This window comes from Sinocyclocheilus grahami, unplaced genomic scaffold, assembly GCF_001515645.1.
Source record: "Sinocyclocheilus grahami isolate Dianchi unplaced genomic scaffold, SAMN03320097.WGS_v1.1 scaffold267.1, whole genome shotgun sequence".
Classification (NCBI taxonomy): Eukaryota; Metazoa; Chordata; class Actinopteri; order Cypriniformes; family Cyprinidae; genus Sinocyclocheilus; species Sinocyclocheilus grahami.
The window spans coordinates 898793-918846 of NW_015505446.1; the positions used below are offsets into that span (position 1 = coordinate 898793).

Sequence of the window (20054 nt, forward strand, 5' to 3'; positions counted from 1 at the left end):
AAAGCCCCCCCCCCCCCCCTTCCAGTATCTCAATGGACTGGTCCCCATCTTTCCCAGAGAGCCCACTCTTCCTTGTCCTTCCCCGTTCCCCCTAATCGTCTCAGCTCGCGCTGATATCAAGCTTAGAAACGCCGCTGTTGTGAGCCTCTCTCTTTCCTCCCCCCCTTTCCGGCTCATTCTCTCACCTAGCTCACACATGCATGCACACACACCCACCCACTGCTTAAATCCCTATCAGCATGTCAACAAAATGTCCGCCCAGCTGGGGTTGACACTCGCTCGCCTCTGGGGCTTCACCTCCTCCTCGCTGACCCCCCTCGAGCCCTTGTGTTCATTTGTTCTATCTCTAGAGCTGCTCTCGGACTCAAGTATATAATGTTAGTTTGTATTTTAAAGAGTAATTGGTTCTTACAGAATCCAGCTCCTGTGCACCTTGCCGGTCATCAATATGAGGTTTTTAACCAAAATATGGCTGATATAATGCTGATAAATATCCATATTTTCTAAAAAGTGACTCTAAAAGATGAGAAAACTCTAGTTATTAGTATTGATCTTAAAGTGCCCCTATTATGCTATTTTTAAGGTTCCTATAATATAGTTTTGGGAGTTTCCTACAACAGGTTTACATACATAGATCAAAAAACACTTTCGTTTTCTCATAGTATACATTTAATTTCACCTGAATTCTCAATGATTCATAAACAATTAGTTTGAAGCAGTTCAAAGATTCAGTCTCTCTAAACCTTTCCTTTCCGTGAGCCTACTCTGCTCTGATTGGTTAGATGGCTTAGTCCTTTGTGATTGGTCTACCGCGTTCAGCGCATGCAATAGTGTTTGAGGGTCGGGTCAAGTGTCTGTGGGCGGACAACAGTAGCCCCTCACTCCAGAACACAAGATCCAGGGGGTGTGGTTGGATCCACATCTAGGGGGTGTGGATTGGTAGGTTTAGGGGTGAGATGGGTGGGTTTAGGGATCAGGGGTGGAGACGGGTAGGTTTAGGTATATGTAAGGTGGGAGGAGTTGGATCTGGATCCGACCACGCCCCCTGGATCTTGTGTTTTGCAGTGAGGACCATCTCGCGGACAATTTAGAACATAGGCGGCCGTTATGCAAATGTGTTACCCTGTGACGTGTAGCTGTCACGGAAGTGAGACTTGAATTCCTGACGACTCGTTTAGGCTGTTCAGAGTCAATAATTTTTTTGAGAGACAATATTAGTCATGCACTGTTGGCTTCACAACTTTGCAGATTGTTTACATTCACAGACAGCTATATTACACACTGCATGAAAGACAATATTCGAAAATGCATTATAGGGGCACTATGAATATTTATTAAAATATATAAATTATGACCTAACAAGTATGTTAACAAAACGAAGAAAAACCTTAATATATATATATATATATATATGAGACTAATAATATTTGAAAATTATAATTTAAATTTTTGTTTTAAATCATTTATTTTTTACTAAAGGCTACTTTTTTTTACGTACGTTTTAACCTTAGGCAAGTATAACCATAATTATCTATTTATTTTATTTATTTTTACACACATGGATGTCCTTTTATGTTTTTATTGTGTGCATTGTAAAAAGTGGCATATGGACATATTTCATATTTCTCATATTTCTGCATGGACATGTTTCCGTCAAATTAACAAATAATTTTTGCTTTTATTATTATTATTATTATTATTGTAAAACACCCATGTGCAGTCACAAAGGTGATGTCTGTTTTGTGATTTAAAAAATATATATTTATTATATTTTATGAAAAAAAAAAGTATTTTTGTTTATTCATCACCGTTAAATGCTGAGTTTGAAACAAAGCAGTTGCAGTCAATTCATAGCTTTCAGTCACGTGACCGGCTCGAAGACTTGGGGAGCAAAACATCAATAGAACTGCAGCACAAGCCTCTCAAAGTTTCCCAGACACAAATATTAAGATCACCTCTCAAAAGAATAAAACAAAGATATGTGAACAAAATGCACGTTTTGGACATTTGCAATTCATATTAAGCCCCCGCGGTAATATTTCAATCATTAAACAGTGTGACAAAACGTTGTAAAAACACTTAAAGTGCCTTAATATATTTAAAACCGTAATATTAAAAGATCAAATTCAGTAATCACCATATTAATGATGCACAGTTTACATAGGCAAGCAAATAAGGCTGGAATATGATATTTTAAGTTAATCGAGATCAGTTTTTCAAGCGTTCACCGGATGGAGCAACGGATGGTCTGTTATGATTTCGGCCAAGTTGGGGTGGACTTAACCAATAAGTGAGGTAAGCGGCTGCTTAGGGGTATTTTTGTTTATTCATCACCGTTAAATGCTGAGTTTGAAACAAAGCAGTTGCAGTCAATTCATAGCTTTCAGTCACGTGACCGGCTCGAAGACTTGGGGAGCAAAACATCAATAGAACTGCAGCACAAGCCTCTCAAAGTTTCCCAGACACAAATATTAAGATCACCTCTCAAAAGAATAAAACAAAGATATGTGAACAAAATGCAAGTTTTGGACATTTGCAATTCATATTAAGCCCCCGCGGTAATATTTCAATCATTAAACAGTGTGACAAAACGTTGTAAAAACACTTAAAGTGCCTTAATATATTTAAAACCGTAATATTAAAAGATCAAATTCAGTAATCACCATATTAATGATGCACAGTTTACATAGGCAAGCAAATAAGGCTGGAATATGATATTTTAAGTCAATCGAGATCAGTTTTTCAAGCGTTCACCGGATGGAGCAACGGATGGTCTGTTATGATTTCGGCCAAGTTGGGGTGGACTTAACCAATAAGTGAGGTAAGCGGCTGCTTAGGGCCCCATCTGACATTGGCAAAACATATTTGGCAAATGCTCCAGTGTGTATTTGTGTTATGGAGAGCCTCAAATGTTCACTCACCACTTGAAATGACGAGTTTTTGTCAGGTGCTGAGTTCTGCAAGCTGGCGAATCTTCTCATTATAACAACGTGTAGATACGATGTAAATAAGAAATTGATTGTGCAGTGCAGACAGCTTCATTGATTAAGGAACGTCGTGAGATCTCGATGAACTGAAGTGAATGACAGCTTTTAGTGATTTATAGAGGTAGCACTCTTTGCGCACTTTTTAGGCTGTTTAATACTGACTGCCGCAGAACGGACATATTAACCTCAGAGAAGAAAGAATCATGCTTTGTGTCATGATTTTATTTGTCTTGATGTCTCAAAATGATTCGCTTGCTTGTGTGCTTTTCCTAGGTGCGCCGGCGCGAACTTATACGCACTCATACGAATGCGATGACTGGAAATTTTCTCTTAATAATAGATTACATTTTCGAATTTGTTACTCGGCAAACCCTACCGTATGCCTTAAGAACACTTGGGATACGGAACGAGTTGCATGGGATAATTTTTATGAAATTTGAATCTTTTTTTGTAAAAAGATTGAAGAAGATTACCATTCATTAAATGTACAATTGCAAGCATTTTTCTGTCTTTTGTGATCCGAAAAAAATAAGGTAGCCTAATATGGCTTTAGAACAGCATCAGGTTGACTAATTATTTAAGTTGTGAAAAGGTAAATAAACTTGTTATAGCTATAGCCTATGAAAAATAAGGGTTAGGCTTAAAAGAGCATATAGTTAGTGTTGGGGCCCCATACCTGAAATTTTCTTAGGGCCTCCAAATCACTAAGTCCACCCCTGTGGCCAACGATCTAAATGTAAATAGAAAAGTACCTCAGAATGTGATCATTTATACAAAGAAGACTCAGAAATTGTAAATATGTATGTATTTAGGGAAATGTATGGAATATGATGATAACTTGCGTGATGGTTACAATTTGAATGCTACTATTGTAGCAGCTGTGTGATGATGACGAATGAGTGACAGAGATTCAAATGGTTATATAGAAACTGTTTCCCACTCCAAATACTCTAGATGAATCTTTTAAGAATTGGAGTAAGAATGGCATTACATTATATTATTCTGTTACAAACAATAATACTTTCTTAACTTTCAAGAATTTAAAAATCAGTTTAAGTTGGATAATCAAGACTTGTTTAGATACTCTCAAATAAGACACTACTTTAATTCAAAAGCGAACAAGAGCGGGGATTGGGCACAGAATGATTTAGTAAAGATATTCCTGTCGGCATATAGGGCTAATACTATTAATAAGGTAATCTCCAAATTTTATAATTGTTTTCAAAATTACAGATCAGATTCTACCTCATATGTCCGAATTAAATGGGAAAAGAAAGGAAACATTATTATAACAGAAGAGGTTTGGTTAAAAACGTGTAAATCCCAATGGGAAACCACAGGTTCACATCAGTGGAGGTTATTTGCATGGAAAAATGTAATTCGATTTTTTTATATCCCCTGCACAAAAGTGCCATAGTGAAATAGGTATTAGGTGTTAGAGACACTGTAATTCAGAAGTAGCAAATCACCACCATATATTCGTGGCATGTCCAGTTATACACTTGTTTTGGAAAGACATACACCGGACATTGGAGGCCATATTCAAGATTAATATCCCATTTCAGTTTCATGTGTTATATTTGTGAATTCTGGATTTGCATGAAACAAATTATACATGCTTATGGAGAATATTACTGGCTGCAGCTAAAAAGGCTATTACTCATAAATGGCTTCAACTTAATCCTCCCACTCTAGAAGAATGGAAAGCAATTGTAATTGAAATATGTAAGTAAAATTAAAAAAGCAAAAGGGGGCTATTTTATGGAGCATGTGAAAATAATTTTTGGACTCTGAGAATTAGACATGTACAGTATGAGCTGAGTTCTGAATTATCTTTATTTTAAAGACATATGTATGTCCTTTGTTATCCTGTATGTTCACGTGCATTTGCAGAAATTTGCAGTTACCATATGGGCATATTTCTGTCCCTTAAAATTACTTTTGTTGATGTTACCTGGTTGATTCAGTCATATTAAGAAGTAATTTTGACTTGTACCATTATTATCGTTTACCTGACAAACAATATGTTTACAGTGCATGTACATGATGCACTATTTGTGTACTTGCATTACATTCAATTTTGCCGTTTTATAATATTCTAATACATTTGCCACATCCTGTCCTGCTTAGCAGCTCTTTTCCCATCTGGATTGTTCTGTTATGATTACATAATTATGGGATTGCAGTAAGATCGTGACACTGTGGTGAATATGTGGCTGATTCAGTCGAGATGCTGTCTGATCTGTATGTATAGTATGATTTTTTGGGACACTGTCTTGCTCGGTGAAGTCTCAGCGGTGCTTAGTATCTGCCAGCTTAGCACAATTTGCATGTAAATGTATTCAGATGAAGGCAAGCAGGGAGACCACCAGCTTTGCTGGATCTTGTGTACCAGAATACAGTTGTCTGTAAAAATGAGTTGCATCTCAGCAGTAGATTATAAGAAGAAGAAAATGCCTGTGTTGCCAGAACAGGTCACATAAACCCCCAATAAACCGCAACTGAATGTAATTACATTCATCGAATGTGCTGTGATCCACAGTGAATAATGAGTTTTTATGTTTTGCTCCCGGTACGTCAACCCCATTGTTTTGCATTTCAGACAGGCACATTGCAAGCAGCCTTAAGGAAGTATACAGGGGTCCTCGTGCTGTCAGTGGAGAGAGACGCGCGAGGGAGGGAGCGTGATGGTCTACCGTACAGTAATGGTTGTGTCCGAAATCCAAAGTGAATGACTAAACAGACAGCGTTTTATGTATGAATGTACTTCTTAAGGAAGCTTGTTTCAGATAGGCTTTTAAAGGGACCATAAAATCACATCTAATGATCTAAAGAAAACACAGATGAACTTTGGAGATACGCAAGCACATATTTAGTGAAAACAATGCTTTATGTATAGAAAATGAATCATGAGACAAATAAAATATGGACATTTATTAATAAACTTGAAATCTGAGTATTCAGGCACATTTGAATTGGGTTTCACACTTAAATTGGGTTTGTAAAGAAAATTTCATGATTTTTTTGTTGTTTCGACTACACAAATCTATGTTTACTTCGGAAAATGAAACTTAGGTTAAAATGACATAGACATTTGTTAATGAACTTACTTGAAATTATTGTGTTCATTATACTGTGGTAGCTATTATCTGCCATATTTGTTCTCATTTAATCATAAATGCCACATCTAAAGCTTTAGACAGCAAGCAGAAAAAACTCTGCTTTTTAGGCATATTGATGTAGACATTTGTGTTGTTGAAACACCAAAAAACCCATGAAATTCAATGTTTATAAACCTAATTTAAATGTGGAGTGAAATCTGATTTAAATGTGTCAGTGTGAATGCTCAGATTTCATGTGTTTACTAATAAATGTCCATATGTGGCAATTATGACTAAACGAGGAGAAATACCACCGATAATGGCTGCCACAGTAAACCAAGCACAATAAATAGTTCTCTCCCCCACAAAGACTGTTTAAATATCATCTCAGGAAGCAACTGAGCATGGGAACGAGTAAAAGTGTCAAATATTCAGTCATTCACTGACTAGATGGCCCAGCTGCTCTATTCAGCTGCAGGTGAGGAAGGACCCTAGAGGTCAAGGTTAGGGGGGTTTGTATGGTCAGACGTCTCGCTACACCCCGAAACAGATTTGACTAGCAAATAGGGGAACACATAGGATGTAAATGTGCATTTCACTGCAGACCTGGCAACCCTAGGGAAGTCTTTGCTGTCTGGATTTATACATCTTCTCTTTCTCTCCCTGTGCATCTCTGCTGTCATTGTTTCTTCTTCCTCAGACTATAAGAAAATGGCTCTGCTTTGTACATAAAGCTTTGCTTTGCTGAGTACATAGAGAATAGTTTTTATAAAGCAGTGTTAAACAGGGGAACAAAGCCCGGTTTGAGCCCCCCTTTATGGAGAGAGTGGTGTCATTGGGGACTGGACGCTTTTCTCCACTGGCCTTGTCTGGTGTCTATCTCTCATTCACCCGCTGGTCATGGTTATTTATAGCCCACAGAATACCTGATTGATGCAAACAGTGATCTAGTGGGCACGTGTTTTAATGCCTTTCTTCTTCGAAAAACACAGCTTGCGCTTTGCATCATAATATCAATAGAATACACATAAGATATTAAATATAATATCTTTTTTTTTTAATACTTTTAGGTTTGACCATTTTAAGTTATTTTTTAACATGCCAGGTCAAGATAGTTATTTTATCATAATTGTAATAAATTATTTTTTATAAAAAATTTAATAACATAAATATGAGTTAAAATAAAAATGTTATAAAGTAAAAACATTTCATGTTTAACATTTTTTAAAATAACCATGCTAAATAATATTATATATTAATAAAATATTTATTTTTTAATGTGGTAATTTTCTTATTCTTCTGATAATTAGATGGATATACATTTTAAAAACTTTCATTTTTATTAATATATATTTGTATTAATGATAAATCTTGATATGGCATGCAAAAATTATACTTTATAAAAATATTATTTAACATTTAAAAATATTAGATTATTAGAAATATTAGATTACATATTTTATTTTTATGTATATTGTGTTTTTAAAATACATTAAAAACCTTTTAAATAATAATAATAATATTTAAATTGCGATTTAATCTGAATGATAGATATTTAAAATATTTACATTTTTAGTTTTGATTTTAAGACAGTTATTTCTGAAACATTTAAATAATAACATAAACATAATATTTAAATTGTCTAGTGGCTAGTGCATGTGCTCTGACACATTAATCTGTGGCGCTCATCTGGATGATGCAAGTTCAAGTCTGGCTTACAACATTTCTTGCCATCACTTCCTTTCCTCTCTCTTGACAGTATGTATCATTAGGCAAAAAAATCCAAAACTAAATGAAAACGAATGCAGGTCATTTCAGCTGCATGATTCCGGGCTCCTCCTCTTCGCTGCAGAATGATGCAACTAACCAGTTAGCAAACTATGTTAACCTTTTTCATTCAATGCACAGGATATTTGTCAGTACGAGCGTGTTTAGTGAGCATATGCTTCCTTCATTCCATACAGGGCCTCTTCTGCGCCACCTTTATTTCATACTCCGCTCCTCATACGAGCCGATTCGTGACTGAGTGATGCAGAATTAGTATGCAGCCAACAGCTTGCCTCAAATAATAGGACCCAGGAGCTGCAGCAGAAGTCCAGGGGGGTTAACCAGTGCCTTTCCCCTCACCCCTCACAGTCCTGGACTCAAATCTTAATGGGACATCAGACAAGACTGTCTGAATCAAGGACCAGACGCCCCCTCCACAAAATCTCTGCCTGGGTCATGTGTGGGTGTGTGTGGGTGTGGGGGGGGGGGGTCTCAAACAGACGATTTCTGCCCCCCACCCAAACGCTGGGTACGTTAAACCATCTCCTGACGGCTTTGGTGTGACGTGTCTTCCCAAACAGCTCCATACTCTTGCTAGCTTAGCGTCAAGCTAGCTGTTTGTTTACAGTCTGAGAATTTAAATGAATCGCATTCATGACTCGCGTCCAATAAAACACGTCCTGTTTCAGACACTAGCTGGATAATGAACCTTGTATCACAATAGTGTGAGATAAATAAGATAAATTAGTGTAAGATAATATTGTGAGTTTCATCAGAAATATGCTGCTTACATAGCTGCAGGTATATCTGATTGCATTTTTGCAACAAAATACATAGTGTTTATGACCATTTTTGGCCTTTATGGCTTTTTATGGCCTTCTTATAGATGTGTGTGTGTGTGTGTGTGTGTGTTAAAATAAAATGATGGAAGCCATGTTTGATTTCCATAACACCATATCCACCCGCCATGAATTTGTACCATGACCAAGCAGACTAGACGTTGCGCACTGATGATTAAGCAGGCTCAGTCGTTGAGCTGTCTGCATCTCAATCCCCAGAGGTGATATTAAGCACCCTAGACTGGAACCAACAAGCACCCCACCCCCACAGCCCTGGGGTCAATCCCAGTGCCCAGACAGTCCTTCCCCTGACCCCTGTCTGGCTCTTGGCTCGGGGTCAAACATCACGGCTGATAAAGTCTGCTTCCCTGCCCCTTCAACCTGCATGCTGGTAAACACACTCATGCTGTGGCGTGGCGGCGGGAGAGCAGCACACACTCAGCATCATCCCCACACACGTGACGCTGAGCATCCCGGCATCCGTGTGCAGTCAATCAATTCTAAACCCCTCCCCTCTCATCCGAGTCTGCGCTCAAGCCACACCTCATTTAGATGCGGTACAGTGAACGGCTTGGCGATTTGCAAAAAGATACTGATATGCTATAAAACATAGGCCATAATAGGAATTTGTATTATATTTTTTTCAAATGTCATGAGTCAAACTGATACTAATTCTGTCCTATTTTCTAGTGTCTCCTCAGGTTTTGGACTAAATCTTGATGCCAGGATCAGCACAGACCATCACTGGAGATGTTTTTCCTTTTTTCTTTATTTAATTACTGAATGTAACTGTTTTTTTTTAATAAGACTGTTTGTATTGTTTGTATCGGATCTCTCTTTTTTCGTCAAGTAAGTATTTTTGGACAATACAGGTAAGTTCATTGTTTGAAAAAGGATTTTTGAAATGTACAATGCAAAGGACAATAGATATCATAGACAGACAGACAGACACAGATAGATAGATAGATAGATAGATAGATAGATAGATAGATAGATAGATAGATAGATAGATAGATAGATAGATAGATAGATTGATTGATTGATATAGATGATAGATATTCAGATATATAGATGGATAGGTATTCAAAAAGATATTTATGTAGATTGTTACATATTCAAATATATATTCAGATATTCATATAGATGGATATATATATATATATATATATATATATATATATATATATATATGTATATATTGAGAGAGAGAGAGACTTTTTCTTTTGTTTGCTATTGCTGTAAGCTATTCCATTAAAGTGATTCCTGCCTAACTGCCATGTATTAAAGATAAAAAGTGCTTAATTAAATTCTGAAAAAGAAATGTTCGTTACCTGTGTGATTTTTTTCATCTTTTCTTTATTCTTCTTGTTTCTTTATTTATTTAGATCTTTTAACAGTCTTCATTATGAGTAGTGTTTCAAAGCATTAGTGGAACAAATTCCAAATTGTTTTGTTGTGAGAATAATATTATAACATGTTTGATGAACTATTATATAACATAATGATCCCATAATGAAACATAGCTCTTTTCAAACACCTTAAAAGCCCTGTGGTGATTTTGACCTGAACCTTGCTAAAAGGTCACAATCTTCTTGATTGCATTTAACAGTTAAAATCTTACAAATTTGGCAAACTGTTGAATTGTTATTAAAAAAAGACTGCAGTAAAAATATTTTTAATTATTAGCCAATTTTAATTACCAACAGTGTAATACAACCCTGTTACTGATGATTGTGGTGTGACATCCAAAATTGTTAGATATGGTGAATATCAAAATTCTACATTTAAGTTTACAACACTATTACTCATTTTGGCATTTAAAAAAAAAAAAGTATTATTTATTTATTTTTTTGTTGCATTTTTCAATTTCTATTACTGCTACAAAATTGTCAAAAAAAAATCACACAAATCAGGGATGTAAACTGTGTTTAGAAATCTATTTAGTAACAGGGTTGCAAAACTTGCAAACCTCATACAAAATGAATAGATACAATTAAAGTATAAACAACCTCAAGTTGACGATCGGTCAAATGCCACCTTACCCAAAAAAAAGAGAGGATTTTTGAGTTTAGTTTTGTGTCTTATTCGTCAAAAGTGTCAGCTTTTGTCAAACTGAGTCAGAAACGGTGTGCTTTCGCTCAGCCAGAAAGTGTTCATTACCTGAGAAGGAATCCAGTTCACTCAAACACACACACATCAGTCCTGCTTCCTATTGTTTTCCTTTAACTGTCAGCTCAAGCGCTGGTCTAGTGCGCTCCAGTGCACTTACTGAAATCTGCCCCTCGGTCACCCAGCCATACTGACCCGGGATCAGGACCGTGACTCAGCCGCCAGGAGGCCAGACTTTTGCCTGAAAGAAAGCGAGAAGAAGAGATTATCCTATTCTGGGCCGGTCCGGTGGAGGGTATGACGGTATTGACCAGGAGGGGCCACCCATGGAGCGTCCATTGAGCCATGAGATGGCCTGATGTACATGCTTACTGAGCATGGCAGATTCCCTTACTCTCAACGGGATAAACCCACACAGAACAAGCCTCTTTCCGAGAGATTAGGGTGGCAGCTCTTGTCCCCTTGTTCACCCCCTCCCTCGGCCATCCTCTGCCCAGAGACAGGGCTCAAAACGTCTAGCCAAGCAGCTCCGGTAAAACAGTTCTTGGTGGTCTGCCAAGACGTTCATTGTCTTTGTCGGGAGAGGTGAGGAGGGAGTTTGGCCGTGAAGCCCTGCATCCTCTGGCTGTTGTGTCACATTATATTCAGGCTTCTAAATGTAAAAAATATACAAAATTGTTTAGTCACCAAAATCTATTATGTTAAAATGTTAAAACAGTACTGAATACAAACACTAAGGCATAACAATAGGAATGAATATCCTCTTGATGTTTTAGGTGTATTTAATTATTTGACAGAAGTTGAAAATGTCGTCAAATTACCATTTATTCTGTCACTATATGAATTTAGAAGGTGAAATAGTGTTAATTCGTCTAACGTGCTTCCAGTAAGATTTTTTAATTCACTGGATGTTAATATTTACTATTATTTGTAATTGTTCATTACAATTCAGTAAAAATACTGCATTTATATAGTTTTGGTTTTTAGTTTATTATTAATCATCATCACAATCATAATAACAATCATACTAGTTTAATTAATTTGTATTTATTAATGTTTTAAAACTATTATAAAATGTGGATTGTTTACATATTTATTGACACTCATTTTTAAGAAAACAAGCCTTCACAAGATGACGAAGACAAAAAGACTTTGAAAATACTGTTTTACATTTTTGTTGTGACTTCTGCTTCTTTAATCTTTGTGGTGGTTTAATAAATAAATAATGTTTGTTCCTCTGAACAAACTGATCTGAAAATATTTATATATATAAAAACACATTATTTATAAACAAAAGTGTTTGTTTCTAATGCAGGTGATGCTTGTTTTCTACAAAAGGAGATCAAAATAATTGAGGCAATTATATCACAAATAAAAGTGCTTAAAAAACAAACATGAAGGAGTGAATGTCGATTTTGAGATGAATCATCAGTTAACTATATCATGGACAAGTGATCAAATATAAATAAATACAGAAAATAACTTGAGCGTAAATGCCACATAAACACCAAATAATACAAGTCATTATTTAAATCTAAAATAATTGTTTAGAAGATAATCTTGAGTGTAAATATATATATATACATTAAAAATAAACACAGAAACATTGCATTAACACAAAAGCTGAGACTCCACGACACATTTTCCTACTACATTTCGAAAGTATAAAAAGAGTTGCGTCTTCATTTTGAATTGTCATATGAGAAATGCCTCGGTTGTTTTCACAAAATAAATAAATAGATCAAATAAATAAAGCAAACAAATCATGACCTTAAAAAACATTTCATCCCTAGCAGACAGCATTATTGAAATTTCAGAACTAAGATGCCCTTTGACTCGCCTGAAATAGACTTGAGAATGAACGAGAGGGAGGGTGTCGGGTCAGCAGGGGGAGTGTGTATGCGTGTGTGTCTGCGCGCGGGGACGGGGGAGGTTACTCTGTGAACTTGAAGAGCAGTTTGTCATGCTAACCGTGCTGGAGCTATTGAATTCACACACAAGGAGCAGAACTTTCACAGGACCTCGTCTTTTATAATGCAAACCAGTCAGACCCCGCACCCCCTGGGTTCATATACATACATGTGTCCTAGCCCTTTTCTCAGTGCACTTGGGGGACTACAGCCAGTCATTATTTACTACTCTATATATTCACTATTCAGCAGGCCCGATGTCTTAATTGAATAATAACACGTTAATAATAAAAATATGAAGTATTTTCATAAAATATGAAGTACACTATTTTTATTAAAATTGTATTATTAATAAATTATGCCATTATTCCGCTACAACAAATAGTCCCTGACAAAATAGAAGGTTGCTATGCAACAAACGAGCGATCTGATGTGGCCAAGTGTTTCACATGATACCAATATTGACCAATCAGAAGTCGGGAGTCGGGACCGACTGTGTTTTATAAAATTATAACGATTTCTAATGATTTCTTTAGGCTATGTGTTTAATTTAATCGGAAAGCTTGCAGTCGAGCTTGAAAATATCGAATATTTTTATATTTAAATCGCATGATTACATTTTAGGTTCAGGGGACATTTTTATTAGCAGAAGCGATTTATAAGTAAACCCCTATTCTTGTTTTTCTTTCGCTTTGATTCCGTTCATCTAACCAGTTCAGGCTATTTGTGAATGTATTTGTTTCTGTTTCTTGTTAATACATTAAATGGCATCAAACAGCATTTTTTTCTGGAATCTCGTCGTCTGTTATCTTCAGATTTTAGAAGAAGGGTCACTCTATAAAGGGCTTCAATTATGTGTTATTCATTTTCCAATCATAAAGGGGGGAGTCTAAGAGAATGCAGACCACCAACATTTGAAACAATAGTACGGTGAGCGCATCTGATTGGCTGAGAGGAAACCCAGGCGCGCGCTTCTTCTAATGGAAGACCCAATCACGGGTTTGTAATGCTTTGACCCTAAACGCTTTTACTGCACCACCCGCTGATAAGTGGCAATATGCTCTTTCATATAAAATTAACAAAACAAGGCGAAAACAGGGGTAGATGCAGGTTAGCGGGCCGTGTAAAAAGAGATTTTTTTGCTCTGAAATTTACATTTGTCTTGTGTATGTTCTTAATTTTTCGTATTTGCCCCCCTGCCTTATTTGTTTTTACAAGGCTATACATGCCTTTCCATAATGTCGTGCGGGGCATTTTAATGTGGCGACAATTTATGTTCTAGTGAGCGGATGCTTGTGAAGCTGCCAAAACGGCCATAATGGGCCGTCGCTCACATACAACACACAGTGCCGCGTTTGTTTTAACCAGGAAGCCGTAAAATGTGTTTTTTGTCCGTTTTGTCTCTTTGTACTGGCCTGAAGCTGAGCGTGACTTCTAAACGTCTCTCAGATTTGCCTTCTTCAAGCCCTCTGTAACGTATTCACGCGTTATTTAAATACATGCAAATGAGATTTAACCCCTCTGTAGCTGGTACCTAGGCCTATATGGCAACCTACTGTAAGTTGTTCTGTGGAAACAGCGGGTTTGGCAAGAAAACAAGCAGCCTGGACGTTCAGGACAGACAGAAGTCCTACTATCTATCACTCTATCACTCACAACTGAGGGGCACGCATAATTCAAGATAGACTTTAGGATTCAACACACAGTCTCACGTTAAAGAGTGATAACAGATATTTTGGGGGATTTTGGAGATTTTTATTTTGCTTTAATAAAAATAATATTCATATTTTTTTTTAGCAGAACAGATGTTTTTTTGTTTTGATAAAAAATTATAATCATATTATTAAAAAATATAAATTTAGATAATATTTTATATTGATTTCATATTTATAAATATATATGTACTGATATTGTTTATTTATTTTTTTATGTTGTGTCGAAAGCCTTGAAATCAACCATCTTGATTTTATTCAGAATAACTTACATTGACTCTCCAACAAACTGTCGAATACATAAAATATAAACACGCCGTTGGAATTTTTTGCAATGTATTGTAGTTAAAGGGCACATAAAGTATATTGTTCTGTCAAGGTCAAGTTTAGGCCAGAATAAAATCAGGGGTTTGTCAACCCTTTAAATTACTTTATTATACTGCCACCTAGTGGAAGTGGCTAAACTGACTAACGTTTCCTTTCAGCTGGAGAACTACAGGTGCATCTCAATAAACTAGAATGTCGTGGAAAAGTTCATTTATTTCAGTAATTGACCGTAGGGTACAGTCTATGGTAGTGCCATATTTAATTTGATCAGGAATTAAAACGAGGATGTTAGGGACAGTGCGTTCAGTGGATTGTACTGTTGTTTAACAACATACGATTATTTAACTGAAGAAACGTCTTTCTGAAAAAGACTTTAAGTCGACAAAAACTCACAAAAGTTGTCAATTGTGAAAGTTACATGATCTAGTACCTTTATACAGTAGCCTACGTGTCAAAGTAAGGACTGTAAGTCTGTCCCTCACAGCCTCGCTTTCATCCGAGTTAAATTCAATATGGCGTCTAACCCGGTTATTAAGGTTATTAGGCTACTTAACTGTGATAATGTAAGATCTAAGATTTGGTTACAAATTAGATGAGCATTTTTACAACTACAATCATTAATCAGACTCTTTGCTGATCAATGTAAGGATACCTTAACCTTTGCTTCCCCCTTGTGGTGTGAAAATAAGGGTAGAAGCACGCCATCTCTTTAAGAAAACTTCCCGAATAAAATCTTTGATATATATCTTCGATTTTTCCCCTCGACAATTTACGACCAATTAAAGCAAATTAGTGCTTCTATAAATAACTAATGTGGGAATCGTGATAATTCAGCATGTTGCTTGTTTCCAATGGCATAATGTATTTCATATATTTCCAAATGTTATGTTTTTAATTATTAGTAAAATTATGAACAGAAATTGTATTATTTGATTCATAGCCTATTACAGTAATATGCATTGTTATTATAAAATAAATATATCGAATTATTTATTACTTCATTGTTTATTAATGGACTTATTTGTTTTGCACTAAAAGCCTCGTTGTTAAACTTTTATTTTATTAATATATGTAACCCAAGCATTTAGACATCCTTTAATAACCACTATCCCATTAAAACCGAACTGTTCAATTGAAGTTTAAGTTTATTAAGATGAAGTTTAAGATCATTGCTGCCATCTATTTCCAGGTTAATGGTGTTCTACCATTCACTTTAAAACTGCAATGAAGATTTTAACTCATCTCTCTTGTGTTACTTATGAAATTGCATATGTTTATACAATTATATCTTCATAGGCCAGGCCTAATTTTGTATAGTAACCATATAGTGTAGAAAATAGTATGGACTGCTATTTATTCATTGAATTAGACATACTTGTTTTCTAAAATGTAATTTAAATATCTTGGAACGCAACTTTATGTATTATATATGCATATTATATCTATTTATTGGCCTGGAAATACAGGTTGTACATAAAAATATGAGCTATCATACCTAAAAACAACCAACAGATGTCACCAGATATCCAAACAAGCTATTCAAACCTGGTAGATGGACTGCAGAATTTTATTTGATGGATTCTGATAAAAATTTTTTTTTAAAATATGGCAATGCAATATAATCTTATATAATAGTTTTACTCCATGATAAAACATGGGGAAATAAATGAATTAAAATGGGGAAAATCCTTTTGGATGTTGTCGTACTATGAAACAACATGAAAAACAGCTGAAAGAACGATATGAAAGTTAAGTAAACATCTTATAAAAAGTCTTCTAAACGTTTTCAAAAGCATTATTTATATATGTATACGTTTTAACCCTTTAAATAACTATCATATAGTGTAATATAATATCAATATAAAGTTTGGACCACTGAAAATACGCATAAAGTTTGGTTTGGAAAACAATACGACGTCTCTCTAGTTCCGTTTGCCGGTGTTCTGCTTCCGGTCTGTCTAAAATCTATTTTGACATACGCACTTGAGGTGTCCGAGTTTAACATGAGCTCCGGTTCGACATGTGCTGTATCGGGCTGCTACAACAACTCGAAAAAACTGAAGAGGTTTCAAGAAAACATCTGTGTAGAACATCACAAAATCAGGAGTGAATGTCCGTGCCCAGCGCCGTATGCCTTACACTGTATCCCGTCGAAAGAGGAGAGGAAACAGGCTTGGCTTGCGGCTTTGAAATTAAAAACTCCTCCGAAGCGAGTTTACGTGTGCTCGTTTCATTTCGTCGATAAAAAGCCCACAGAGCTGCATCCGGATCCTGAGCTCTACCTGGGTCACAACAGCAGCCCTCATCAAGGCAGACGAAAACAACTCCATGAAGCTGACGGACTCGGTATGTTTATGGAATTCAATCATTTCTACATGACATACGGCATAAAACATTGTTTATAAGAGCAACGAGTTTAGTTGAAGCCTGCTTTGCGTAGAGGACTGTTCAACGTGGTTTCTGTTACTTTTCTCAGCGCTCGTCAGGACGGACCAATCACAGTCGTTTGTGATTACAGGATAAGGTTTATATATTAAATATCAAAAATATTTTCTTGATATTTGTGCAGAAGGATTACATTTTCACGTCGGAACTTGAAATTGAATATATTTAAAAGATTATACTATTTTGTATACACATGTTCGTGAGCCATAAAGCGCTCCCTGATGGAATATAACTGTTTGTCCCGCAGTTTGGAAATCGAAATAAATAAGATTTATCGAATTAAGTCAGGTAAAATTGGCTAAGATTATGTTGGAGAGAGATTTTTTTTTTTTTTTTTTTTTTTAGATTCATAATCACTGTACATTACTTTAAAACTTTTGCCACAACTGTACTGAAAATGTAGCAGCAGATTTGCTTCGCCTGAGTTTGGTAATGTGGGTAGAGATGCTAAATATAAAATGAGTGTCTTGCCATGGAAATGGGTAATTTTAAACGATAATATTAATATCCATGAGAAATATATATATATTTATTTATTTATAATTGTTTTAAATGAATGTAAATTGTGCATTTTTTTTAAATTTCGTATTTGATCAGGTAAGTCACTTAAAATCCAGATTCCTATTTTACTATTGCACAGTTGATCAATTTAATTATTTTGTATGCTTAGTAACAATTTAAATTTATATTTAACAATTTATTTAAATATTTCTGCATTTTCTTAATGATTTAATTGAGTAATTTGGTCCTCCTTAGCATTTTGGTGATTTCTTTAAGTCATTATATTATTATCATTCTCTTTGCTTTTACAGTTGTATTAATAATTAACACTTTTTCTAATTTAATATTAAATAAAGTAACATTTTGTGATCATTTTATCCATAAATAACCAAAAATAAGATTGACACAATTGCCTTTACAAAAATGTACTGTGTTAGGCCTTTTAAATGACAGTAGCAACATTAACTGTAGTAATTATTGTATTTAGTCTGAAACTATGGTTACCATAGTAAATATTTGTCCAATTAAAACGTCAGGAGGATGCTCTTCCTCATGTTAAGTCTCCTCTTGATGTGGGCCAGTGCACAGTGCGCATGCGCGGTTCGGTGACTCGGGTCCATGTGTAGGCAGCGAGGATCTTTATTTAGCGACCGGAGCGGCAGCGGGCAGGGCAGACAGAGAGAGAGAGGGGATCCCCGGGATAGTTTTGCACCAAAAATACTAGGGTAAATAACAACAACCAGACGCGTGGAGGGCCCTCGGAAGACCAATAAGCGTTTCATCTTCTTAGTAAGTTCCTACAAAGAGAGATTGAGTGATAACTGGAGGTTTTCAGAGTGTTTTGACTTCACATTAGCTTCGCTAGCAACTGGACTGTTGAGTTAAACACAGGATTTACAAACTTAAAACATCCGCTTCATCTAATAAATTTGACAGATTCCATCTAACTGTATCGATACCGATACAGTGCGATATAATAATTAACTTTAGAGGAGAAACTTGTCAATTGTTTTCAGTTTGGGGTAAATAAAGTAGTCGTTTAGCTCGCCTGCTAATTGGAGTTGATGAGTTAGTCAGCATTAGCTGATGTTAGCCGGGTTAGCTAACTAGTTTTGCTTCCTCAGCACTAAACTCACCTGGCTTTATTTATTTATGAATTGGTTTGTTGCCACTGAGCCTTTACTAAGCTCAAACTCCTTTTTAAACACAAGAAGTTAGGAAATGTTGGATTTTATCTTTAGATAATCTGACAGATATTGTGTTTTATGATCATGGTGTTGTATTGGAGTAATGCAGAGAAATGTTAACAGGTTTAGGGATACGGGTAGTTAAATTGACCCATTTCGTCTTCTATTCTCCTAAATACGTGGGCACATTTATTTTAACCATTGAACAGCTCTAAGATGCAAAATTCAGTTTTTTAAGATCATAAGTTATGAAAAGTGTCTTATACCTCTTCACAATTGTAACTGGTGGGAAACTACATAATTGAAATTGCTCAGATTGTCAGTAAGACCCAAGAAATTTGAAAACGATAAAGCGACATAAAATATTTTTTTTACTTTCACTTTGTTTCATTTCATGTAACAATAAATTGAAATGTACACTATTATAATGTGAATCAATCAGTTACTTCATTAAAGCGAGTCTCTGGATTTCCCACTGGTTTCAGTTTTGTATGATTACATCATGCGTTTTAATTTATGATTTGTATTCAACGGAGCTGTGTAAGTAATATTTTAGTAATAGACACTTTAAATATTATATGTACCAAATATGGTGGTGGTATCTATTATGAGATGTATACATTACGTTCTTCCGTTTATGGACCTTTGACACGGACATGATTTTTCAGAGAGGGCAAACTGGTCATGTGATATTTACACCAGCCATGTAAAAGTGTTCATGTGTAACCAAGTCAGTCTGAACTTTCACTTGCAGTGACCACTGTTATTAGACATTTCAATGTGTCTAAAAGGGTTAAAGATAAAGAGTTAGTCTGCTTATTGTGGTCATAGGTTCGATCCTGGTAACAGTTAAAAATATTTAAATAAGTATGGTTCTCTGTGTTATATTTGTGACTAGTAACATGTAAGTCGTCAGTTCAGAAGTTGAGACCAAGGGCCGAGTTCAAAGTTTAGGCTAAATTTCCTGCAGTTGATATTCCATGTAGTATCTGAATGTGATGTCTTAAGTGGCATGAATTACAATATGTACACATTCAAAAGTTTGGGGTCATTAAGTTTTTTTTTTCCTTCTTTTTTTTAAGAAATTAATACTTTTATGTAGCAAAGATGCATTTAATTAATCAAAAGTGCCAGTAAAAATCTTTCCAACACCAATTTTTTTGAACGGT

General features: G+C 35.6%; 1 protein-coding gene and 1 long non-coding RNA gene across 5 annotated transcripts in view; both read left to right on the top strand.

Moving 5' to 3' along the window:
• LOC107599455 (uncharacterized) overlaps positions 1-9613 on the top strand; it is a 47564-nt gene extending 37951 nt beyond the window's left edge. For all 3 annotated transcript variants that reach the window (XR_001610667.1, XR_001610668.1, XR_001610669.1), the window contains one exon: positions 9396-9613. This is a non-coding gene — a long non-coding RNA (uncharacterized lncRNA). The remainder of the gene's footprint in view (positions 1-9395) is intronic.
• Positions 9614-16665: 7052 nt separating this feature from the next.
• Positions 16666-20054, top strand: part of LOC107599456 (transcriptional repressor p66-alpha-like) — a 37911-nt gene continuing 34522 nt past the window's right edge. Inside the window, exon 1 of one of the 2 annotated variants that reach the window (XM_016291047.1) lies at positions 16666-17098. In XM_016291047.1, coding sequence (XP_016146533.1) covers positions 16756-17098 — 343 coding nt within the window. In that variant the 5' untranslated portion in view covers positions 16666-16755. Of the gene's footprint in view, positions 17099-18321; positions 18488-20054 lie in introns of those variants that run through there. The other variant, XM_016291049.1, reaches the window with a different exon arrangement.